The following is a 20,743-nucleotide window of genomic DNA, read 5'->3' as shown; positions in this document are numbered from 1 at the left end:
TGAGCAATACAAATTATTTGACCGAAGGTAGTTTTCTCGCGTACTGTCATACCTATTAATTGTTTAATTGGATCATCGCGAAATATATGCTCTCTTACACCACACGTATGGCATAGTATATTTATATTTTCATCATCCATGCAATCATCGCAAACCTGTTGTACAACACATAGATTTGGAATGTGTATTTTTATCTCTGTATGTTCACGGTAAGCAGAATCTTGACGCGTCTCATTCGATTAATCTCTTACGATTAATCTGTGCGTTAACATTACGTCCAATGAGTTGAATATAACAGAGCTGATTTACATCATGTTTTTCGCGACATAAGTTGCACCAATTGATTCCACACTCGTACTTTGACTTGTAGATATTAATTCGTTTGCAACACATATTACAAACTTTTACTACATCGCATATTTTTTTATTATTTTTTGTTGTATGACCCATCTATTTTGTGACGGTCGAAACATATTTGTCCGTAAAATTCTCGGTTACATTCTACACACTTTATAATATCTATATTAGAATTACACGTTGGCGCACAAAAATACCTGTCACATTTGGCTGTGCATCTATGCTCATCTACGTATCTATAGCTTTTATTATAATGTTCGCAGAAAAAACGATTGCGTGCAGCACCGGTTAAATTTAATATTGTATCGAAATGACGCCTTTGCGCGTCGTACAAAAGATTTATAACGTCAAAAGAATTTGAATTTAACAGAGGTCTTCCATCGTAAAAGGGCGGTATCCACTTCCAAAAGATAAACTATTGTATATTACAATAGCGATATTTTTTGCAACATAATACCGCTGATACGTCTCTATTTCTCGTATACCACACCCGTTTGCAGGAATTACGACGTTTGCATTAATAGTAAGGAGATTTGCGCGCTGTTTTTGCATACCACGTATGCTATCTCTGACAATATTCCAAGTATCAATGGCTTCATTTGAAAATAATTTTTTATACATCATAAAAGCCTCCCCGACAATTAAAGCTCTTGGCAAGCATAAATTATCGTTATTTCTTATAGATACAACCGATCTCTGAGATAAGCTATCAACACTCATCCTCTTTCTACTTCCACCTCGGCCACCATTAGGTATATTAACAAGTGTTAATGTTAGAATAAAGCTCTCATCTATTTGAAAATTCTCATTACTCTGAGCTAATCCGCTTATTAAATTCCATAAATCATTGTAAAAAAATTATTTACTAATCGTAAAGATAACCCACCCGGGCCTCGTGCAAAATTTAAACTTCTAACGGAGACGCCAATCATGTCATTTTCATTACATAATGAAATTATATAAGAATAAATATCGCGAATAACTAACTCTAAAAAAAACTATCGGATTTATAGATCAATCCTTCGGTGGAGATCTTATTTTTAGCACAATACGTCTACCTTCTACTTTATACTTAGATATATAATGCGAATTTTGTTGGAAAATATCAAAACGATTACCAGGAGGCTGGATATCCTCATCTCCTTCCTCACCGACTCCTTGATAATTCATATTATCGTCTGTTTCGCTTCTCTCCTCATCCTCCTCGCTGATCTCCTCCTCCGCCTCCTCATTCTCCTCACTGGGCTGATTATCCTCTTGTTCGTAGTCAGACAAATCATCATTATTGCTGCTTGAATTTTCAATTCTTCTTCTTTGTCCTCTACCAACTTGAATAGAAAAATCACTTTCATCGGCCTCGTAATCCTGCGATTCTACAGAAGTATTGGTGTTCGAAGATGATGTAGATAAGGGAAAAATGGTTGTAGAAGAAGAACAAGATGAATCGTCAGAGTGATTATGTTCTGAAAAAATTGATTGAATACAAAATATTTGAATACCCTATTTTACACTTTCTTATTTTTAAATTATTCTTCTGGTGGTCCTGAAAAACTCTGTCCCAGGCGATTAAACACTTCAGGTAAATTTTCAGTGTCTAACAGTATGGAATTTTTATCTTTACAAGCATTGAAAAACCAACGTATTTCTTGTGTTCTTTGAACATACATGATACGCATGATATCTTGTTTCAAAGCCCTGGGGTACTTTGCAAATCCTTCGAGACCACGTCGAATAACTTAAATAATATTTAAAAATAAGAATTTATTTCAAGAAAAATGTATATTTAAATACAGCATAATACTCACGTTCATTAATTTGACGATCTCTTGGATTTCCCTGGTTAAAAAAATGCTCGGTGACCAATCCTCCGCGCTTCTTCTTGTGTACCGCATTTCTTCGGGTTCTACTGGTCGGGCCAAAAAGTCGAGGATTTGTTGCCGTCTTTTGACACATGGATGCTCCGCATACTCAATAATATTCTCGCTTTCATCAGCTGCTCGTTCCATCAAGCGCTGTAGAATATTATTAGCAGCAGCTGTTGGCTCTATACATGTGGCAAGAAGGTGGTCAACATTAACCATGCGCTGAGAATCCCTATTGGCAGGTACATCTTCAGCCTCTTCCGCTCTAGCATCGTGCTCATTCTGTGCTCTCTCTCTCTATTGCTTCATCTTCCTCCTCCTCCTCCTCCATCGCCTCATTCACCTGAAGACGCACCGCTGCAGGCGCCGCAGCCACCGTTGCTGCTGCTTCTCTCCTTACGGCTTCGCTCTCCTCCGCCCGCAACTCCTCTCCGTGTGCATCGGCAGCGCTCACCCCCGCCATTTCAGCCGGTACAAACTGTACATCGGCTACAGCATTCAGCGCTTGCGCTGCATCCTCCTCTTCCGTCTCACTTGCCTCTCTTTCTTCCACCTCCACCTCCTCCTCCTCCTCCTCCTCCTCCTCCTACTCACCTTCATCCGATGACGTAGGTTCAACATATTCACTTGATGTGTATTCTGTAATATTATCATCATCTTCATCAGAGGTTATGTCGGCTAACAAATTTTCTAACGCTGAAATGTAAAACAATTTTATGTTAAAAATACAGAGCTTACTTTTTATAATAAACGTTATATGTATTCGAAGGTAGTGATGCATACAACACATGAATATTAAAATCTCTTTGATGTCGAATGAATTAAAACAAAATATTAACCGATATTTGATTACACATTTTTTTAATAAAAAAAAGCAAGAAGTATAGTGAGAAAAACAGTTGTTTAAAAAAGTATTCTCACTGTCATAGAATATAGCGGATGTATATTCTTTGATTTTATAATTATACGTTATATTACTGTAATGATAAAGAGATACGCATCGCATGCTATGTAATATGACAGATGTAAGAAGCTAATATCCCTAGCGCTGAAGCAGACGACTTGAAAACACTAGCCGTCATACGTAGCAGTCGACGCGTTCTACGGCAAGAGCAGACGACACTGCGTTACGAATGTGTGTATGCGCGCGCGCGAGTGAATGAAAGAGAGCTTGTAGCAGCAGTAGCAGACGACGCTATCAGCTGTGGCACCGTTTACCTCGTTGCCAAGTACAAATGCTGTTTGATTTTTATTAATGACAACGCGATATAGTGCAGAAAAATTGCAATCAATAAATATGTACTCACCATTATTCTCCTCGAATGCTGTCATTAACCGCGTCAACACAGGTAAATGCGCAAAATTCTGTTGCATACAAAATTCTGCTGCGCATCGCACAAAGTTGCATTTTTTAAAAATGTGTCTATGAAGCTGTGCAATTTTCCGTGGCCCACAGCATCGTAAAAGACGTGAAAACTCGCGGCATAATTGGCACGCTACCATGCGTTTCACGCGTAGACACCAGCTTCTTGTAAACCTGCGTCTAATAACACTATTTGCTTGAAGATTGCCCGCGATGCGAAGCACTACACTGCGTAAAGATTCCTCGGCTACGTTATACATGCTTGCGAGCTCTTGATTTAATGCAACTACTCTCATGACTACTGAGCTCCTTAGGTCAACGTAGGGTTTATATAGTATAAAAAACGTCTTGCTAGTGGGGGGATGTGTGGACTCGCGCAACAGTATAAAGCACAAAAAATAACATCCTGTGATAAGTTTTGCCTCAGCTTTATCATTCGCGAGTATCAAAATTTCGCCGAATGTCACTTACACGGTAAGAGGATCGACTGATTAATAGGTATTATATTACCTACGCTCTCGTGGGTCTAAGATGCATAACAATCTGAAATAATGATACCGTCGACGATTCTCGCACGATACAAGGCAGCTGAAAGCAATGCTCTATCACATTTAATAGCATTCGACTTCCTGTGCACGCGATGACCATAGCGATTCTCATACAAGCAGTATCAAATATACGGCTCCGAGAATCCACGTGTTAATTACATTTGAGATTACTCTGAACCGTTGTTTTGTCACACTGATCCATTTTTTCCGCGCATAGGTATCGACTGTAAAGACTCTTGCCGCCGAGTAGATACTAAAAATATCAAGTTCACGCTTAGAGCAGTCGAGAGTCAAAGATCATGCTCTTTCTCTCTCTCTCTCTCTCTCTCTCTCTCTCTCTCTCTCTCTCTCTCTCTCTCACACACACACACACACACACACAATCGTAACAAAAGTATCCCGTGTTCGTCGAGCAGCAAGCAGTATCAAACATGTATAGTTGTTTTGTCACACTAATTCATCTCCGCTGTATAGGTATCGCCTGCTAAGACTCATGGCGACAAGTGGATACTAAAAAATATCAACTTCCTGCGAAGAGCACTTGAGAGTCAAAGGTTATGCTCTCTCGCGCTCGTAAAAAGTATGCGTATCCGTCAAGCATTTCGCTGCACAACGCGTCAGCCAGCTCGTTCGGGTATCGGGTGTACGAGCACACGTGCGGTATCGAACAATAATCAGCACAAGTCTAAATTTTTCTCCTTCGTCCCTCCTTCTCCTCCTAGGCCCTACAGATGACTGCTTCGACTACAGTTGTCAATTCCAAGTTGATCGTAGTTCCACTAGGATGTCTGTGAAAAGTGTTGTTTTACGATAGTTGGAGGAGAAAAGCTCTCTCCTAAAATCCTACCGCGACACGTATGCTGCGCTGTATGAGGAGCGTGAAGAAATCAAACGCACGCTGCACATCATGAAAAGTTCACCTTCCATCCGCCCCGTCAATTACTACATCCCTAAGCTTGGGGATGTATGTGAAGTGTATGCGTGGGTGATGAAGCGGATGACCATACGCACACGGTGGACGTACTGCACGGAGTGCAGGGCGCGACGCTGTACGACGTGCAGCAGAAGAGAGCTGTGGTGTTGCAGCGTAGGAACAGAGAAGAGGGAGGAGACGGAGGTGGTTGCTGAGGAGGTGATGCAGCAGCAGGAGGTTAGTTAGTTAATAAGGTGAATATCTTATGTTTGTCAAAATAAATTAATTATGTGTATCTTTACACAGGTGGTGCATGCCGATGAAGATGCTGCTATGCTAGATCTTGTGAAAAGAGAGGAGCAGCAGGAGGAAGCGGAGATGCAGCAGGAGGAAGCGGAGGGTGATGAAGTCGATACGAAGATTGATATAGGCGAAGAATTTTGTCAGTTCGACTCGCCTGCATCTCCCGACAACATAGCTGACAGGGGAAAGCTTGTCATCGTGAAGATAGAGGTGAGTGCTGAAGAATAGACAATCGACGTCGTATCGTGAAATTTTGTGTTTATGTGCATGAGTGTATAGTGAACGCGTAAGTTTTATCATTAATTATATTTACCCGTGTGTGTGTGTGTGTGTGTGTGTACCTAGATTAGTAATTAAGAGTAAGGAGTGATGTGTGAGAGTGTGTGCGTAAGAGAGAGAGAGCGTGTACGTAAGAGAGAGAGAGAGAGACAGCGTGTGCGTAAGAGAGAGAGAGAGATAGAGAGAGAGGGAGAGAGAGGAAGAGAGAGGAAGAGTGTGTGCGTAAGAGAGAGAGAGAGAGAGAGAGAGAGAGAGAGAGAGAGAGGAAGAGTGTGTGCGTGAGAGAGAGACAGAGAGAGAGAAGTAAAGCTTGTGCGTGAGAGAGAGAGGGAGAGCGAGAGAGCGTGTGCGTAAGAGAGAAAGATAAGTAAAGCTTGTGCGTGAGAGAGAAGGAGAGATGGAGAGAGAGCGTGTGTATAGGAGAGAGGGAGAGAGAGGAAGAGCGTGTGCGTAAGAGAGAGAGAAGGAAAGCTTGTGCGTGAGAGATAGAAGAAGAGAGGGAGAAAGGAGAGCTGGAGAGAGAGTGTGTGCGTGTGAGTAAGAGAGAGAGAGAGAGAGAGAGAGAGAGAGAGAGAGAGAGAGAGAGAGAGAGAGCGCAGTGTAAGAAGCTAGTGTCCCTCGTGCATTAGCAGACGATACGATTGTGCGTGTGGGAGTACGGTTCGAGATGCCATAGTGCACGGACGTGTTTTTTTGCAGCTAGTTTCTTGATACTTATAAATAACGGAATTCAGGCAAATACTTGACTGGCGAAGAAGACGAAACGGTGTTTATACGTCCAAAGGGATTAGATATAGAAACTTCTGATTGCTGAAACCAAAAAGGCCCGCTAAAGCGGGCGCAACCCCCAACATAACCTGCACCTGCGTGTGCGGTTAATCGAAAAAATGGGAGATCACCCACAAAATCTTCCGAGAGTGCTAAGACCACCTCGGACGTATGCTACTTCTGGCCTTAAGCTTAATAATAGGCATAACACCCGCGTTACTACGAAAGAGTCTATAGGCGAAAACAAAAATGGTCTGAATCCAAAGAGGAACTCACTGATACAAGCAAGACTTAACCACACTAAAAGTTCGAACAACTTAGATCAAATTAACACAACAGCCAAAGGTGATGACCTAAAGGATACAAAAATGGAAACTGAAGACATATCGCTCGAAGAAATCGAAAAGATTATCCATACACCAAATGACAATAAAACCCTAATACAGAGTCAACCGACAACAGAGACAAACACGAGCAGCTTAGACCAGCGCAATCACGAATCCCAGAACACGTCGCACGAAAACTCAAAAGCTGACAGTGAAAGGAAGAGACCTGCCGAATTTAGATCGCCAAAGTCATCATCCCCCAACAATCAAAGATTCAAGAAAAAACCTTACAACGACAATGCTAGAAAAAATCTATTCAATGACCACTCTTTACCGACCGATCCCAATGATAACAGAAATGATAAAGATTTACCATCAGAGTACGACATTAACATACAAGGACCATACAAAATCTACCTACAATCAATTGACAATGATAGACTAGATGCTATAAAGATTGCTAAATCCCTAATTCCAAAAATTGAAATCAAAGACTCCTTACATGAAATAAAACAATTAAGCTATAATAAAGTTTGTGTTATAGCCAAATATAGAAATATAGCCAACCTTATCTTAAACTTGACAGATTGGAAGGATCTAAAAATCCGTGCGTTCATCCCAAACCATCTGCTTTCAAAGCAAGGAATCATTAAGGGTATTCCAGTAGAAATAACTGATGATGAATTAAAACAGTTCATCGAATTAGACTCTCCTTTTGGTCCACTCCAGATCACACACACACGAAGATTCACGAAAAAGATATACAACAAATCAACCGATAAAGTAGATATCCTCCCAACAAAAACAGTTCAAATAACAGTGAAAGGACAATTTCTACCGGCAGAGGCTAAGGTCTTAAAAGTAATTTACCCAATTGAAACATACTACCCGCAAGTAAGACAATGCTACAGATGCTTTAGATTTGGTCATATCAAAAACAATTGCAAAGCCCCAAATGAAAGATGCATCAGATGCGGTGAACCAAAACATACAGATGGAAATGAATGTCCATACATTAACACACAACCTACATGTTTACACTGTAAACAAAACCACCTCCCAATTGACAAAAGTTGTCCTGCAAAAATTGAAGAGCAAAACCTAAAAAACATGGCAACAGATCAAAACATTACAATAGCCGAATTAAAAAACCAATTAAGAAAAAAGCCTGCGTATAACAAATCACATTTTCCAACCATTGGTAACTCCTCACAACCAACGCAAGCTCAGACAGACACACTAAAAAATACCATGTATGCGGATAAAGTAAAATCCTACTCCAAACAGCCAAGGAACCATCCTACTCAACCTTCAGTGGAACCAACAGATAGGGGGTCTACCCAATCAGTAGGTCATAACCATCAACTCACCCAATCCCCCTCTCAAAAATCAAAAAACAACAACTTTACTCCCAACTTTAGATTGGCAAAACAGCACACGGATTGTTTGTCATATGTAAATGGCAACACCAATCTAAAAATCAAACCAATCAATCATAGAATGACAGCGAAAGACTTTTTTGATCACAGTTATCTTCAAGACACTCATGATAATTTAAATTTCACACCAATAGAGGAAAAAATTAATTATATTACTGAAATTATTAACGACTTACCAATAACTGAAATCCGAAAAATCTTAAGACTAACTGAAAATAGAATCAATCACAGGGAACAACAATTAAAACAGTCAAATGTACTGTTGACACAAGTCCAAAATACCTATAATGACGCAGTTAATGAAACAGATAATTTAAGCAAAAAAAATGATAACACTAATGAAGAATCAAGCTCCACAGAGCTTTAAACAAACACGTAAATCGAACTAATAGCAATTCCATGCTTATAAATGATTTTCGACATCTAATTTTCAATCTTAAATTATAATTAAAAAATGGAAGATACAATTCAAGGTAATCCAAACAAATGTAAAATCAAAAACAATCTTAAAATCCTTCAATGGAATTGCCGCTCAATTTCAAATAAAACTGATTTCATCAAAAATATAGCCGACAACTACGACATAATTCTTCTCTCAGAGACATGGCTCTCAGACCAAAAAAAATTTACAATAAAAAACTTCAATATGGTAAGAAGAGATAGAGCAGAAAACAACAACAATTTAAATAAAGAGCATGGTGGAGGAGTCTGTATTCTCGTCAAATCAAACCTAATATTTGAAGAGTATAAACCATTATATAACAGCCCGGAAAGTTTAGAAACAGTTGCTGTCACAGTACATCTCAACAACGAAGAAGAAATATTAATCAGTTCAATATACAGAGTTCCTGGAAAAGTTACCACAGCGGAAGAATGGTACAAATTCTTTCAATCAATTGATAAAATCAAATATAAAATAATTGGTGGAGATTTTAATGCACACAATTTACTATGGGGATCAACAAACAACTGTAAAACTGGAGAGAATCTTTTAGAAATTATCGACGATAAAGACCTTATAATTCTTAATGACGGTTCAATGACCTACTCCAAAGTAGTTAACAATAACATAACTTTTTCTGCTATAGACTTAACAATAGTATCATCAGACTTATTTCTCCAAAGTCACTGGAAAACCCTAGACGATAAAATGTACAGTGATCATTACCTAATTGAAATCGAGATTAACAAAGACATAAAAATATGCCCTACAGCATCAAGCCATAAAATAAAAACAAAGTCTATTAACTGGACAAACTTCAACCTACTAGTAGAAGCTATAGTTGACACTCAATACCCTATAGACCAATTTCATGAATTTTCGAATAAACCGATAGATGAAAAATATAACATACTAATGAATATTCTAATAAGTGCCATAAACGAACTAAAACCTAAACCAAAAAAGTCACACAACAAAGAAAAAATAAATGAAATAAACAACCCCAGTGATGACAATTCTACAATGAATAACCATCCATGTTATAAAGTATACTCCCCTTTAATAACCGATAACAGAACCCAATTTATTAAGAATAAACTAAAAGCATCACATATACCTCAATCAATAAAACCACCTTGGTGGAATGAGGAAGCCGAAGAGATTAATAACACCAGGAAAAATCTAGAAAAAAGCCTGAAACAAAATCCATCGTTGGAACAACTCAAAGAACTAAAGGACTATGAAATAGAATCAAAATTCAAACTAAAAGAAATTAAATTAAACAGTTTTAAGAAATATACAGAAACTAAACTGTCTAGAGAAGCCAACATAAATGAAGTCTGGGAAACCATCCATAAATTTAACGAAAAAAAAGAAATAACCCAATATACTTAGACTCAGAGACAATAAATAACATGCACCAATTCATCTCAGACTTTTGCCCGCAAACAGCTTCTTATAATCAACCCCCAGGATCTATCGAAAACATAGAGGCCGAAATAAATAGTGACATCGACAGTCCATTTAATTTAAAAGAACTGACAATAGCGATTGAGTCATGCAACAAAAAATCTAGCCCTGGGTTAGACCAAATAGACAACATTATGCTCAACAACACTCCAAACAACTATAGAGCGCTGCTTTTACACACCATAAATGATATAATTGCCAGCGGAAGGTTTCCACGAGAGTGGAAAGAATTCCTGGTAATGCTACTACCCAAAAAAGAAAAAAATAAATTCAGACCTATCACATTAGCTCCATGTATGCTAAAACTAGCCGAAAAACTCATACAAACCCGATTAATCTACTACCTAGAGAGCAATGCACTCTTACCCGATTCTCAAAATGGCTTCAGAAAAGCTAAGTCATGCGCCACTAGTATTGCTTATCTAATCGCTCAAATACATAAAGCTTTTATAGAAAATTCGCATATTATTACATTGCTGATAGACATTAAGTCTGCTTTCGACATGGTCAATCCGAATATGTTACAAAATATACTGGAAGATCTTAAAATACCAATTAAAACAAGAACATTCATATTCAACCTAATGACAAACAGAAATCTCTATTTTAAAATTAATCACAAACTAGTGGGACCCTTCTACAGACACATTGGAGTCCCCCAAGGCTGCGTTCTAAGCCCGACCCTCTACCTCATTTATGTTATCTATCTCAACCGACACATTAATCCTAAAAACAATATCATACAATTCGCAGACGACACAATAATATTTACAAACAATAAATCTGTAGAAGAAGGCCTAGCTACATTACAAAACAACACAAGTGAGATTATCAACTTTTTCCAATCCATAGGACTAGATATAGCTCCGAATAAAACACAATTGATCATCTTCTCCAACAAAAATATAGATCCCAACATATCTATCACCATAAATGGACATAAAATTAAAAATGAACAAGCTGTTAAATACCTTGGAGTATGGCTCGACTCCAAACTAAACTGGAATACACACGCACAAAATCTTATTGAAAAAATACAAAAAACTATAAATATTATAAAAGTCTTGAGAACGACTTGGTGGGGAGGACATCCTCAAGTACTCCTCAATGTCTATAAAGGTTTGGTTAGAAGCATCACCGATTATAACTGTTTCTGTATAAATATCAAGAATCCAAAACTAAGAGAAAAAATCAACAAGCTACAATACAAAGCAATCAGATTGGCACTAGGATATAGAAACTCTACACCTATCAATGTCATGCTGGCAGAATCCAAAGAAGTCCCCATAACAACCAGAACGGAGTACTTAGCAGACAAACTAGCGGTCAAGATCATATCAATAGAATCAGATAGACTTTCTAACATGCTCTGCGAATTATTTGTCCTAGCAAGAAATAAAAACAAAATTTTCACCGTAAGCTCTTTCCCTTTATTCAAATCATTTATACACTACTTTTATCACAGAGGTCACTTTATCAAAAAATTTAACTTACCACTTCCTTACCCATACAAGCTTGAAACAATGCTAAATGACAAAGAGGACGAGATCATCTCAATAAAAGAAGGTTCTATCATACAAAAATCAGAAAACCCCAATACTGCATTTGAGGAGATGTTTTATAATAACCCATCCGAAGAAACGGTTGACTTTTTTACTGACGGTTCTAAAACAGAAGACAAAAATCACACAGGAGCAGCAATTTATTCACCATACAATAATCTCGAAAAAAAATTCAAATTCAACAAAATTGCATCCATATTTACAGCTGAAGCATTTGCTATTTTACAAACACTGAAAATAGTACTAAACAAAAATATAAAAACTTCCAGAATTTTTACTGATTCCCAGTCAGTCCTACAAGCGATTAAATATTTCTCCCCACTAAAAACAAAAAATATGTCTTATCTTATTCTAGACATAAAAAACCTATTATACGAGATTATAAACAAAAAACTAAAACTGAAAATTTACTGGATACCCGCTCATAAAAACATTACAAATAACGAAATAGTAGACAAATTAGCTAAAGATGCCATTACAACAGGTGATCAAGTTGACCTAAAACTTCCATACACTGATATGTTTGAAGAAATCAAAAAAAAGGAACACAAAAGCTTCAGAAAAAAACTAGACCACGAAAAAACATACAAGGGTAAACTATACTTCGAAAATTATTATGAAGATACTCCAAAACCCTGGTTTTATAAAACCATTGCTAACAGATATCATATAACAACAATTAACAGAATTCGTTCAAACCACTACTCTCTAGCAGAGAGTCTATTCAGGAAAAACCTAACCGACTCAGAAGAATGCAAATGCGGATTCCTCACAGAAGATTTAGATCACGTTATAAATGAATGCCCGCTCTATATTAAAGAGAGAGCATCCCTACTTAAAAAATTAAAAAAAAACAAATCAACAATTCCTTTAGACTTGAAAAAAACATTTAAAATGCCTAACAGCATAGAAGCAAAATTTCTAACAGAATTTTTCAAAGCCTGTAATTTAGCTTTATAATCAAAAATTTACACATTATGTAGATGATTTCACCTGACTTATTCTATAAGATGTAACAGAAAAACCACGGTGCTGATCAATAATCGGCCTCGAGATACCTTACTGCCAAACCAAAAACAAAATCGCCGCCAACTACAATTATATTTCACTGCACTTGTTCGAAGATATTTTCACTTGTATTACCGCAACTTGTTGCCAGATGACGCCACTTTTCAGAGATAGATCCGAAAAAAGACTTTTTTCTCTTTTTCTCGTTCTATCTCTTACCCCTACTCCTCCAGCCCCTCCGGGCCACTGCCTCTCCATTTCATACGTTTCTTGGCGCTCGGTGACGACACATCGTGAACATGGAGCAGGAGAGAACAAGACCTAGCGTTGTAAAATTAAAAGAGGAAAAAGAGAAGGAATTAAGAGAGACAGAACAGCGAATGAACGATCTCTTAGGAGAACTGGAAATGATGGAGCAATTACCGGCGGATGAGGCTTTGACATATGAAGGTAAGTAAAAAGAAAGAGAATTAGACCGATTCTCGATGCTAAGTCGAGGACAAAAGTCAATCAAAGAAAATGGCCGATTCTCGATTTCAAGTCGAGAACAAAGGCAAATGAAAATTTAAAATTTTTTCTTTTTGCTCTTGCAAAATGACCGATTTTCGATTCAAAGTCGAAAACATGGCAAAAAAAAAAAAAAAAAAAAAGTAAAATAAAATAGTTGATCTCTGTTGCAGAGATTCTTGACGCTCAAAAAGAGAATCAAATGGAGGATGGAGAGGTTAAAGAAGAGAAAGATCAAACGAAAATTATCGAGGAGGAAACAAAGGAATTCCTGGGAGAGAACCCATCTGAAGTTGACCAAAAGAAGCTTTTTTTAATAAAGACAGTAGCTGACAGAGTTAAAGTCTGGTCAAGAAAGGGTCTGGCAAATAAGGAGGAAAAACAAAGGCTCCTAACAGCGATTCCTAGAAAAAATGATGAAATAAATTTAGAGGCTCCAAAGCTAAATGAGGAAATTTCAGTCAGTCTAACACAGAAAGCCCTAATAAAAGATGGATTTTTTAAGGAGTATCAGGACCTCTCAGGCGCAGCCTTGTCAGCGGCTTCAATAGCCTTGAGCATGATCTTAAATGATAAGAAGCAACCATTGGAAAGAGAATCTCTTCTAGATAATTTGGGTGGTACAGTTAGACTGTTGTGTGAATTGTTTTATCAATTAACTAATGCGAGAAAACTTTTCATAATGGGCAGATATAACGACAACATACAAAAAGTAGCCAAAAATACAGAGTCCACATCATTACTGTTTGGTGATGAATTTAAAGCAATTCTAGAAAATGCTAAATCTATGGAAAAAGCTGTTAAGGATTTGAAACCAAAAAATAACAATTATAACAATTATAGACCACCTCTAAGTCAGAATAATTATAATACAGCTAACAACAACAATAACGCTTTAAACTGGAAAAGCTCCCCCTCCAACCGTGGGGGCAGGGGGGGCTACAAGAATCAACAACCTTACAATCGACTAGGCAACTCAAGATCATCCAATTCCAGCAGCTCTTCGTACCACAGGACGTATCCAGCAAGGAGATTTTACACACAATCCCAACCTTACCAGCAGAGGAGACGATAAATTCAGTTGAAAATGTTAAGGTAAAAACAGCAGGAAGACTAAAATTCTTTATTAATAAATGGAGAGAAATTACTGATGACAAATTTGTATTGGAAGCGATAACAGGTTATAAAATTGACTTAGAATTTAAAGTTTTTCAATTAGAGCCTAATTACAATTTAGATACAGATAAGAAGATTCAGAGAGAATTAGATATAGCTATAAAAAAATTACTAACCTCAAATACTATAGAAACATGTAAAGATGTTGAGGGACAATACTTATCTTCATTCTTTTTAGTTCCTAAACCGGATGGTTCATATAGATTTATTCTGAACTTAAAGAAATTCAAATTTTTTGTTAAAAAGGAGCATTTTAAAATTGAGGACATTCGTACGGCAATTAACTTACTAAATAAAGGTGATTTTATGTGTAGGCTAGACCTTAAGGAAGCATATTTTCTTATACCAATTCATGACGAATACAAAAAGTTTTTAAGATTTAAGCATAAGAATCAGTTATATCAATTTAATGTTTTGCCTTTTGGCTTATCGTCAGCTCCTTTTGTGTTTACAAAGATAGGTAAACCAATTGTGAATTGGTTAAGAAAGAATGGAGTAAGAGTAGTTATTTATTTAGATGATTTCCTAATTTTAGGTAGATCTGAAGAAGAATGTAGTAAAAATATTAGGTTAACAATTTATTTGCTTATATACTTAGGTTTTATTATTAATTGGAAAAAGAGTGAAATCGTTCCCAAACGCTTATGTAAATTTTTAGGTTTTAACATTAATTCAGCTGACATGACATTAGAATTACCACAGGAGAAACGGGTTAAGATCAGAGAGATGATAGATATTTTATTGAAGATGGAAAGAGTTAAAGTCAAGGTTATAGCTAAATGTATAGGTGTTTTGGTGGCAGCATGCCCAGCCGTAGCCTATGGATGGCTTTATTATAAGCATTTAGAACTAATTAAAAGAAATGCTTTAAGATCTAATTTTAAAAGAATGGACAAATGGATAACCTTATCTTTAGAAGCAAAAGAGGAGTTAAAATGGTGGCAATCACAAATATTAATTGCTAAAAATAAAATAAGATCAAGTAACTTTGATTTGGAGATATTCTCTGATGCTTCCACGACAGGCTGGGGAGCCATTTGTGGTAATAAAAAGGCCAATGGTTTTTGGAATAGGGAAGAAAGGGAAATGCACATCAATTTTTTAGAAATTAAAGCAGCCTTTTTGGCTTTAAAATGCTTCGCTGCCCATAGCCTTAATAAACAAATACTGTTAAGAATAGATAATATTACAGCATTAGCCTACATAAATAAGATGGGTGGTATTAAACATAAAGAGTTACACGCTTTGACCAAAGTAATTTGGGAATGGTGTATTGAGAGAGAGATTTGGATTTTTGCTGAATACATTGCTTCTAAAGAAAATATTGCTGACGAGGGGTCTCGAATAACCAATGTTGACACAGAATGGGAGTTAGCTAATTTTGCTTTTCAAAAAATAGTTAAAGAGTTTGGTTATCCTTCAATAGATTTATTTGCTTCACGTGTAAATCATAAGTGTAAGAGATATTGTTCTTGGGATAGAGACCCAGATGCTCAAGTAATAAATGCTTTTACAGTTTCCTGGAAAGAAGAATTTTGGTACGCCTTTCCTCCATTTGTATTAATTTCTAGAGTGTTAAAGAAAATTAGAGAAGAATATTCGACAGGTATTTTAGTTATACCTCTCTGGACAGTTCAACCTTGGTTTCCAAAATTCAAAGAGCTCCTCATCAGCAAATTAATCATTTTTGAACCATCATTTAATCTTTTGGCTTCACCTTGTAGGAAACTAACGCACCCACTGGCCTCGGACCTTACCCTGGTGGCAGGAGTGTTATCAGGCAGAGCTTTAAGAAAAAGAATCTGGAAGAAACCACAATAGATATTATGACATCTTCGATAACAGAGAGTACGACAAAACAGTACAATACAAGTCTCCAATATTGGTGGAATTTTTGTAAAGACAAGGAACAGGATCCATATTATGCAGAAGAAGATATTGTTATTAACTGCCTGACAAAGAAATTTAATGAAGGAGCAGCATACGGCACCTTGAACACACTCAGATCTGCTATATCCTTGATAAATCAACATGACAACTCAAATAGCTCATTAATTAATAGATTTTTTAAAGGCGTATACAAACTAAGACCTACTGCACTAAAATACTGCAGTACGTGGAACGTGGATGACGTGTTAGATATGTTAGAGACTTGGAGTCCATTAGAATCTTTAAATCTACAGAATCTCACTTTAAAACTAGTCATGTTATTAGCACTGGGGTCAGCATTTAGAGTACAATCACTAGCTCTTATTAAATTAAACAATATAAAGAAATTACCTAGCGGAATAGAAATAAGGATTTTAGATCTCATAAAAACTTCAAAACCAGGAGCAGCACAGCCATATGCCTTTTTTCCTTTCTTTACAGAAAGGACATCGCTGTGCATTGCAAGAACATTATTATATTACATGCAAGCTACTAAAGATATTAGAGGTGATACACAAGAATTATTTATCTCTTTCAAGAGACCATACAAGAAGATATGTTCTCAAAGTATTAGTAGATGGCTCAAGACAGTCATGAGAGAAGCTGGTATATCAGAAGAATTTACAGCCCATAGCACGAGACATGCATCTACATCTAAAGCTGTAAATCAAGGATTAGATATAAGCATTATTAAGAATGCAGCCACCTGGTCAGAAAAGTCCAAAGTTTTTAGTAAATTTTATAATAGACCAATTAAGGGTAATGAAAGAAATTTTGCTGAGACTGTTTTTTCATAATAATTTTTGTTCTAAGAAAGAAATTTTATAATGAATTTTAAGTAGCATTATAATATTTATAAGAAAGAAGCTTAAAGGCTGATTGAACTAAAGATGTTAGTTATAAGATGTTACATTATTTAATAAACTTTTAATGAGTTGTAATTTAAATAAAGAATTTGAAATGAAATAATGTTGTGTTCTCTAAACATCTACAAGTGAAAATATCTTCGAACAAGTGCAGTGAAATATAATTGATGATTAAACGAACTTGCAAAGTGAAGTTCGATCACAATTATATGAACAAGCTTGTTCGAAGATATTTGAATCCCACCCATTATTTTAAAATAGTAGTGGGCCCAACCCCGGGATTGACCTCGCGCTTCTCTAAACTCAATGAAATGGAGAGGCAGTGGCCCGGAGGGGCTGGAGGAGTAGGGGTAAGAGATAGAACGAGAAAAAGAGAAAAAAGTCTTTTTTCGGATCTATCTCTGAAAAGTGGCGTCATCTGGCAACAAGTTGCGGTACTACAAGTGAAAATATCTTCGAACAAGCTTGTTCATATAATTGTGATCGAACTTCACTTTGCAAGTTCGTTTAATCATCAATAACAGACCATAATTCAAATTATTACCGGGTGATGGCAGCACGAGTCTAACTCATTGCCAAGAAAAAAAAGAAGAAGAAGAAGATTGTGCGTGTGTGTGTGTGTGTGTGCTCGCGTAAGTGTACGTATGTGTACACATGTGTGATTGGATTTATATTGTTTATGATAATTCGAATAATAATATTTTTTATAATAAAAACCATTATACATTGTAAGAAATGATTTTTTTATTTACTAACTTGGTGTGTGGAGACAAATGACATCATTACTATTGTATCCTTATCTTATCAATGTAAACAAATAATTTAGTTAAGGTATTGTTTGTTTACATAAATAATTAAGTAAAACAAACTTATTAAAATACAAGGGTTTGAAACCACTCAAAAAGAAGAAAAAAAAATCAGCACAAACAGAAGAATTTATTGTTCATAAAGACTGCAATCCAAAGAACTGTAAACCACTAAATTTTCAAATCAAGTTAAATGAAGAAGAGTGGTCAAAAATTAAACATTCTGAGGTGAAAAAAAATAGATTAAAAAAAGGTTAGACTAATATTGTGTATAAAAAAATATGGGAAAAAGAAAAGTTGCCATGCGCCTATAATTTTAAAAATTGTTATGTAGATATTGATCAAAGTGTAATTTTTAGCGGATACTGCACTGATTGTAAAACTAGCATTTATGGAAAAATGCATGATCAGAAAGATATGTCAACTACACTATATACGTTTGAAATAAAAACGTATGCAACACATAAAGTTTTACACACAAAAAAAAAGAAAGCTTGCATTGGATGCTCGAATTGAAGCAAAAAAAATCTTATTATACAAACATGCAACTGCTTACAAAGAAGATATACGAAATGAGTTAATGCTAAACTGTTCTTATGAACCAGCAAATTTACACGATTCAAGAGTTTATGAAAAAGCTAGGCAAGAAGCAAGGAATAATGATATTCAGTACACACCTTCTTTAACTATAATGTGTAAGTTTGTCAGAGAAAAATGTGGTGTACGAAAAGTTAGTTGGAACCCTTTTTATGTTTTTTATTGGACTGATAAGCAAGTTGAATTTTGGAATAGAATATCACATTTGAACTTACCTTTATCTCTTGATTCAACTGGTAGTGTTGTTAAACGAGTTAAATATAAATCAATTGTGAAAAGCAAAACAATATTTTACTACGTAATTGTCGTAGGGATTGAAGGCAAAATTATTCCCCTTTGGCAAATTATTTCTTCAATCCACCATGTTCCTGTTATCGAAGAAGGTTTAAAAAGATGGATTGAAGAAAGTAACGCAACTATCCCAAAAGAAATGTGCACTGATGGAGCACCTACACTTCAGAATGCTATTACTTTGGCCACTAGTAACTTAACATTTGTCGAATATAATTTACAGTGTTATAAAATTTTGATAAAAGAATTGAGTGACTTGCCAAAGTGCTTTTATCGTTCTGACATTTTTCATCTGTTACAAACGTTGAACCAGTGGAAATGTTTTAATGGATTTGATAATGATATTATTCAGTTTTACAAAAGATGTATAGGATTTATGAGTCAATTGGATTCGATTGTTGAATTTAGAAAAGTAACTTTAGCAGTTTTTGTTGTATCAATGTCCCCTGTAACAATAGATAATTCCCCATGTTATAACAGTTTACGATTCCTAACACAAACTTTGAGAACGTATAATCTACCAGAAACTGAAACACATGAAAAATTAATTAATTCACCATCAATAACATATTATAACAATGAAGAACCTATTGGAGAATGCAAAAATGCATTATCGTCATACATCAATGACATTGTGGTAGAAGCAAAATCACTTTGTTTGTCTCATGAAAAAGTTACGGATAAGCCCAACTTTGATCATTGTGAAAAATTTTACTTAATGTTCCAAAGTCTTGGCGAAAAATTTCCTTCTTGGACGAACACCATGATTCCATTCTTCAAGTCTCCAAATAAATCTTGTGTATCTGCAAGATCAGAAACATATTTCAAAATTAAAAAGGAACAAGTACAAAAACCTTTAACAGTAATAAAATTTATGCTAAAAGATGGATAAAAAATTAACTCTTTAATAAAGTATGGGTTTAGCAAATACAGAACACATGATCATTTATCAGCAACTAAGTTGATCAAAAAATCAGAAGATGACCTGTTTGATTTATCAGACAAATTGCAAATTGATAATTTAGCTAACTGTGAAGTGTATGATAACCATTGTTCTTTTAATAAAAGATTTTTGATTGAATCGAAAAATGAAATTAAAATTAAAGAAGAAAAATATTTAACTGATATTAATATACATGAAAAAATGGATGTACAAAAGACTATAGCAGAACAAAATTTAAATGAGTTTAATCAAAATAAAGAAAATGAAAATTTAGTCACTTTTGAAAAAAGTATTATTACAGGACAAGATGTTATAAATACATTAAATCAATCCAAAGAATATGAAAATGTAGTAGCTATTGAAATGTCTGAACAGATTGAAGAACAGAATTCTATACTGGATAAATCAAGTCAATCTGAAGAACATGATCATTTAGTTAGGAGTGAAGTAGTTGATGAAATTGATTCTATAGTGGATAAATCAAGTCATTTTGAGGAACTTGATTTACTAAACTTACCAATAAAGAATAATCACAATCAATCAAGTTTACTAGAGATTAATTATCTTTGATGACTTAGTAAACTCCACGCCAAATCCATTTGAGGAACGAAGTGTTGTACTTAATGGAATATTAATACCTACAAAAATATACATCATTAATAAAGAAGAAAAAGAATTAAAATTCATCAATACATGTGCATTTGATAGTCTTCTTGAAATTTCTGTTAATATGTACTTGCAAAGTTCAAGTATTAGAACTATGTTTACACGTCTAGATACTACGTCTTCAATTAATTTTGCAAGTGCCATACTAAATTATATAAAAAATTTTGATTTAGATCAATTATATCAAGATAGGGCAACAATATTACTCCCACTTTTTAAAGAAGTAATTGCTGTAGTAAACTGCCGAGTTAATGTAAATAACTTGTTCAAAGCATTATTTGAATCATATAATACTTATACTATAAGACATTCTAATTGTTGT

General features: G+C 35.5%; 5 protein-coding genes across 5 annotated transcripts; 4 read left to right on the top strand and 1 right to left on the bottom strand.

The window, feature by feature from the left end:
- Positions 1-2,805: 2,805 nt before the first annotated feature.
- Positions 2,806-4,073, bottom strand: LOC116417116. The gene is made up of 2 exons (XM_031928361.1): positions 3,527-4,073; positions 2,806-2,915 (listed from the first exon to the last, which is right to left on the bottom strand). Exons 1-2 carry the CDS (start codon positions 3,876-3,878, stop codon positions 2,806-2,808), a joined length of 462 nt encoding a protein of 153 aa, XP_031784221.1. The 5' UTR covers positions 3,879-4,073.
- Positions 4,074-5,082: 1,009 nt separating this feature from the next.
- On the top strand, positions 5,083-5,711 carry LOC116417105. Its single transcript, XM_031928328.1, has 2 exons — positions 5,083-5,280; positions 5,350-5,711. The coding sequence occupies exons 1-2, from the start codon at positions 5,119-5,121 to the stop codon at positions 5,572-5,574; spliced, it is 387 nt and encodes a 128-aa protein (XP_031784188.1). The 5' UTR covers positions 5,083-5,118; the 3' UTR covers positions 5,575-5,711.
- A 4,304-nt stretch (positions 5,712-10,015) lies between these two features.
- LOC116417115 lies at positions 10,016-12,592 on the top strand. Its single transcript, XM_031928360.1, has one exon. It carries the CDS (start codon positions 10,016-10,018, stop codon positions 12,590-12,592), a length of 2,577 nt encoding a protein of 858 aa, XP_031784220.1.
- A 325-nt stretch (positions 12,593-12,917) lies between these two features.
- On the top strand, positions 12,918-14,347 carry LOC100121360 (kinesin-related protein 10-like). Its single transcript, XM_031928326.2, has 2 exons — positions 12,918-13,090; positions 13,321-14,347. The coding sequence occupies exons 1-2, from the start codon at positions 12,940-12,942 to the stop codon at positions 14,220-14,222; spliced, it is 1,053 nt and encodes a 350-aa protein (XP_031784186.1). The 5' UTR covers positions 12,918-12,939; the 3' UTR covers positions 14,223-14,347.
- Positions 14,114-17,214, top strand: LOC107981893. The gene is made up of 2 exons (XM_031928327.1): positions 14,114-14,242; positions 16,048-17,214. Exon 2 carries the CDS (start codon positions 16,150-16,152, stop codon positions 17,047-17,049), a length of 900 nt encoding a protein of 299 aa, XP_031784187.1. The 5' UTR covers positions 14,114-14,242; positions 16,048-16,149; the 3' UTR covers positions 17,050-17,214.
- Positions 17,215-20,743: the final 3,529 nt, after the last annotated feature.

This window comes from Nasonia vitripennis (genome assembly GCF_009193385.2).
Source record: "Nasonia vitripennis strain AsymCx chromosome 4 unlocalized genomic scaffold, Nvit_psr_1.1 chr4_random0006, whole genome shotgun sequence".
Classification (NCBI taxonomy): domain Eukaryota; kingdom Metazoa; phylum Arthropoda; class Insecta; order Hymenoptera; family Pteromalidae; genus Nasonia; species Nasonia vitripennis.
The sequence above is the reverse complement of the archived record's forward strand: the minus strand, read 5'-3'. Positions and strand labels throughout refer to the sequence as shown.

Bases quoted from the DNA above. Each gene is read 5' to 3' on its own strand.
- LOC116417116 (XM_031928361.1), bottom strand. From the start codon at position 3,878: ATGAGAGTAGTTGCATTAAATCAAGAGCTCGCAAGCATGTATAACGTA. The intron at 2,916-3,526 runs GTGAGTACATAT...TTTACATTTCAG, and splicing joins AGCATTCGAGGAGAATAATG to CGTTAGAAAATTTGTTAGCC.
- LOC107981893 (XM_031928327.1), top strand. From the start codon at position 16,150: ATGACATCTTCGATAACAGAGAGTACGACAAAACAGTACAATACAAGT.
- LOC116417115 (XM_031928360.1), top strand. From the start codon at position 10,016: ATGCACCAATTCATCTCAGACTTTTGCCCGCAAACAGCTTCTTATAAT.
- LOC100121360 (XM_031928326.2), top strand. From the start codon at position 12,940: ATGGAGCAGGAGAGAACAAGACCTAGCGTTGTAAAATTAAAAGAGGAA. The intron at 13,091-13,320 runs GTAAGTAAAAAG...TCTCTGTTGCAG, and splicing joins TGAGGCTTTGACATATGAAG to AGATTCTTGACGCTCAAAAA.
- LOC116417105 (XM_031928328.1), top strand. From the start codon at position 5,119: ATGAAGCGGATGACCATACGCACACGGTGGACGTACTGCACGGAGTGC. The intron at 5,281-5,349 runs GTTAGTTAGTTA...ATCTTTACACAG, and splicing joins AGGTGATGCAGCAGCAGGAG to GTGGTGCATGCCGATGAAGA.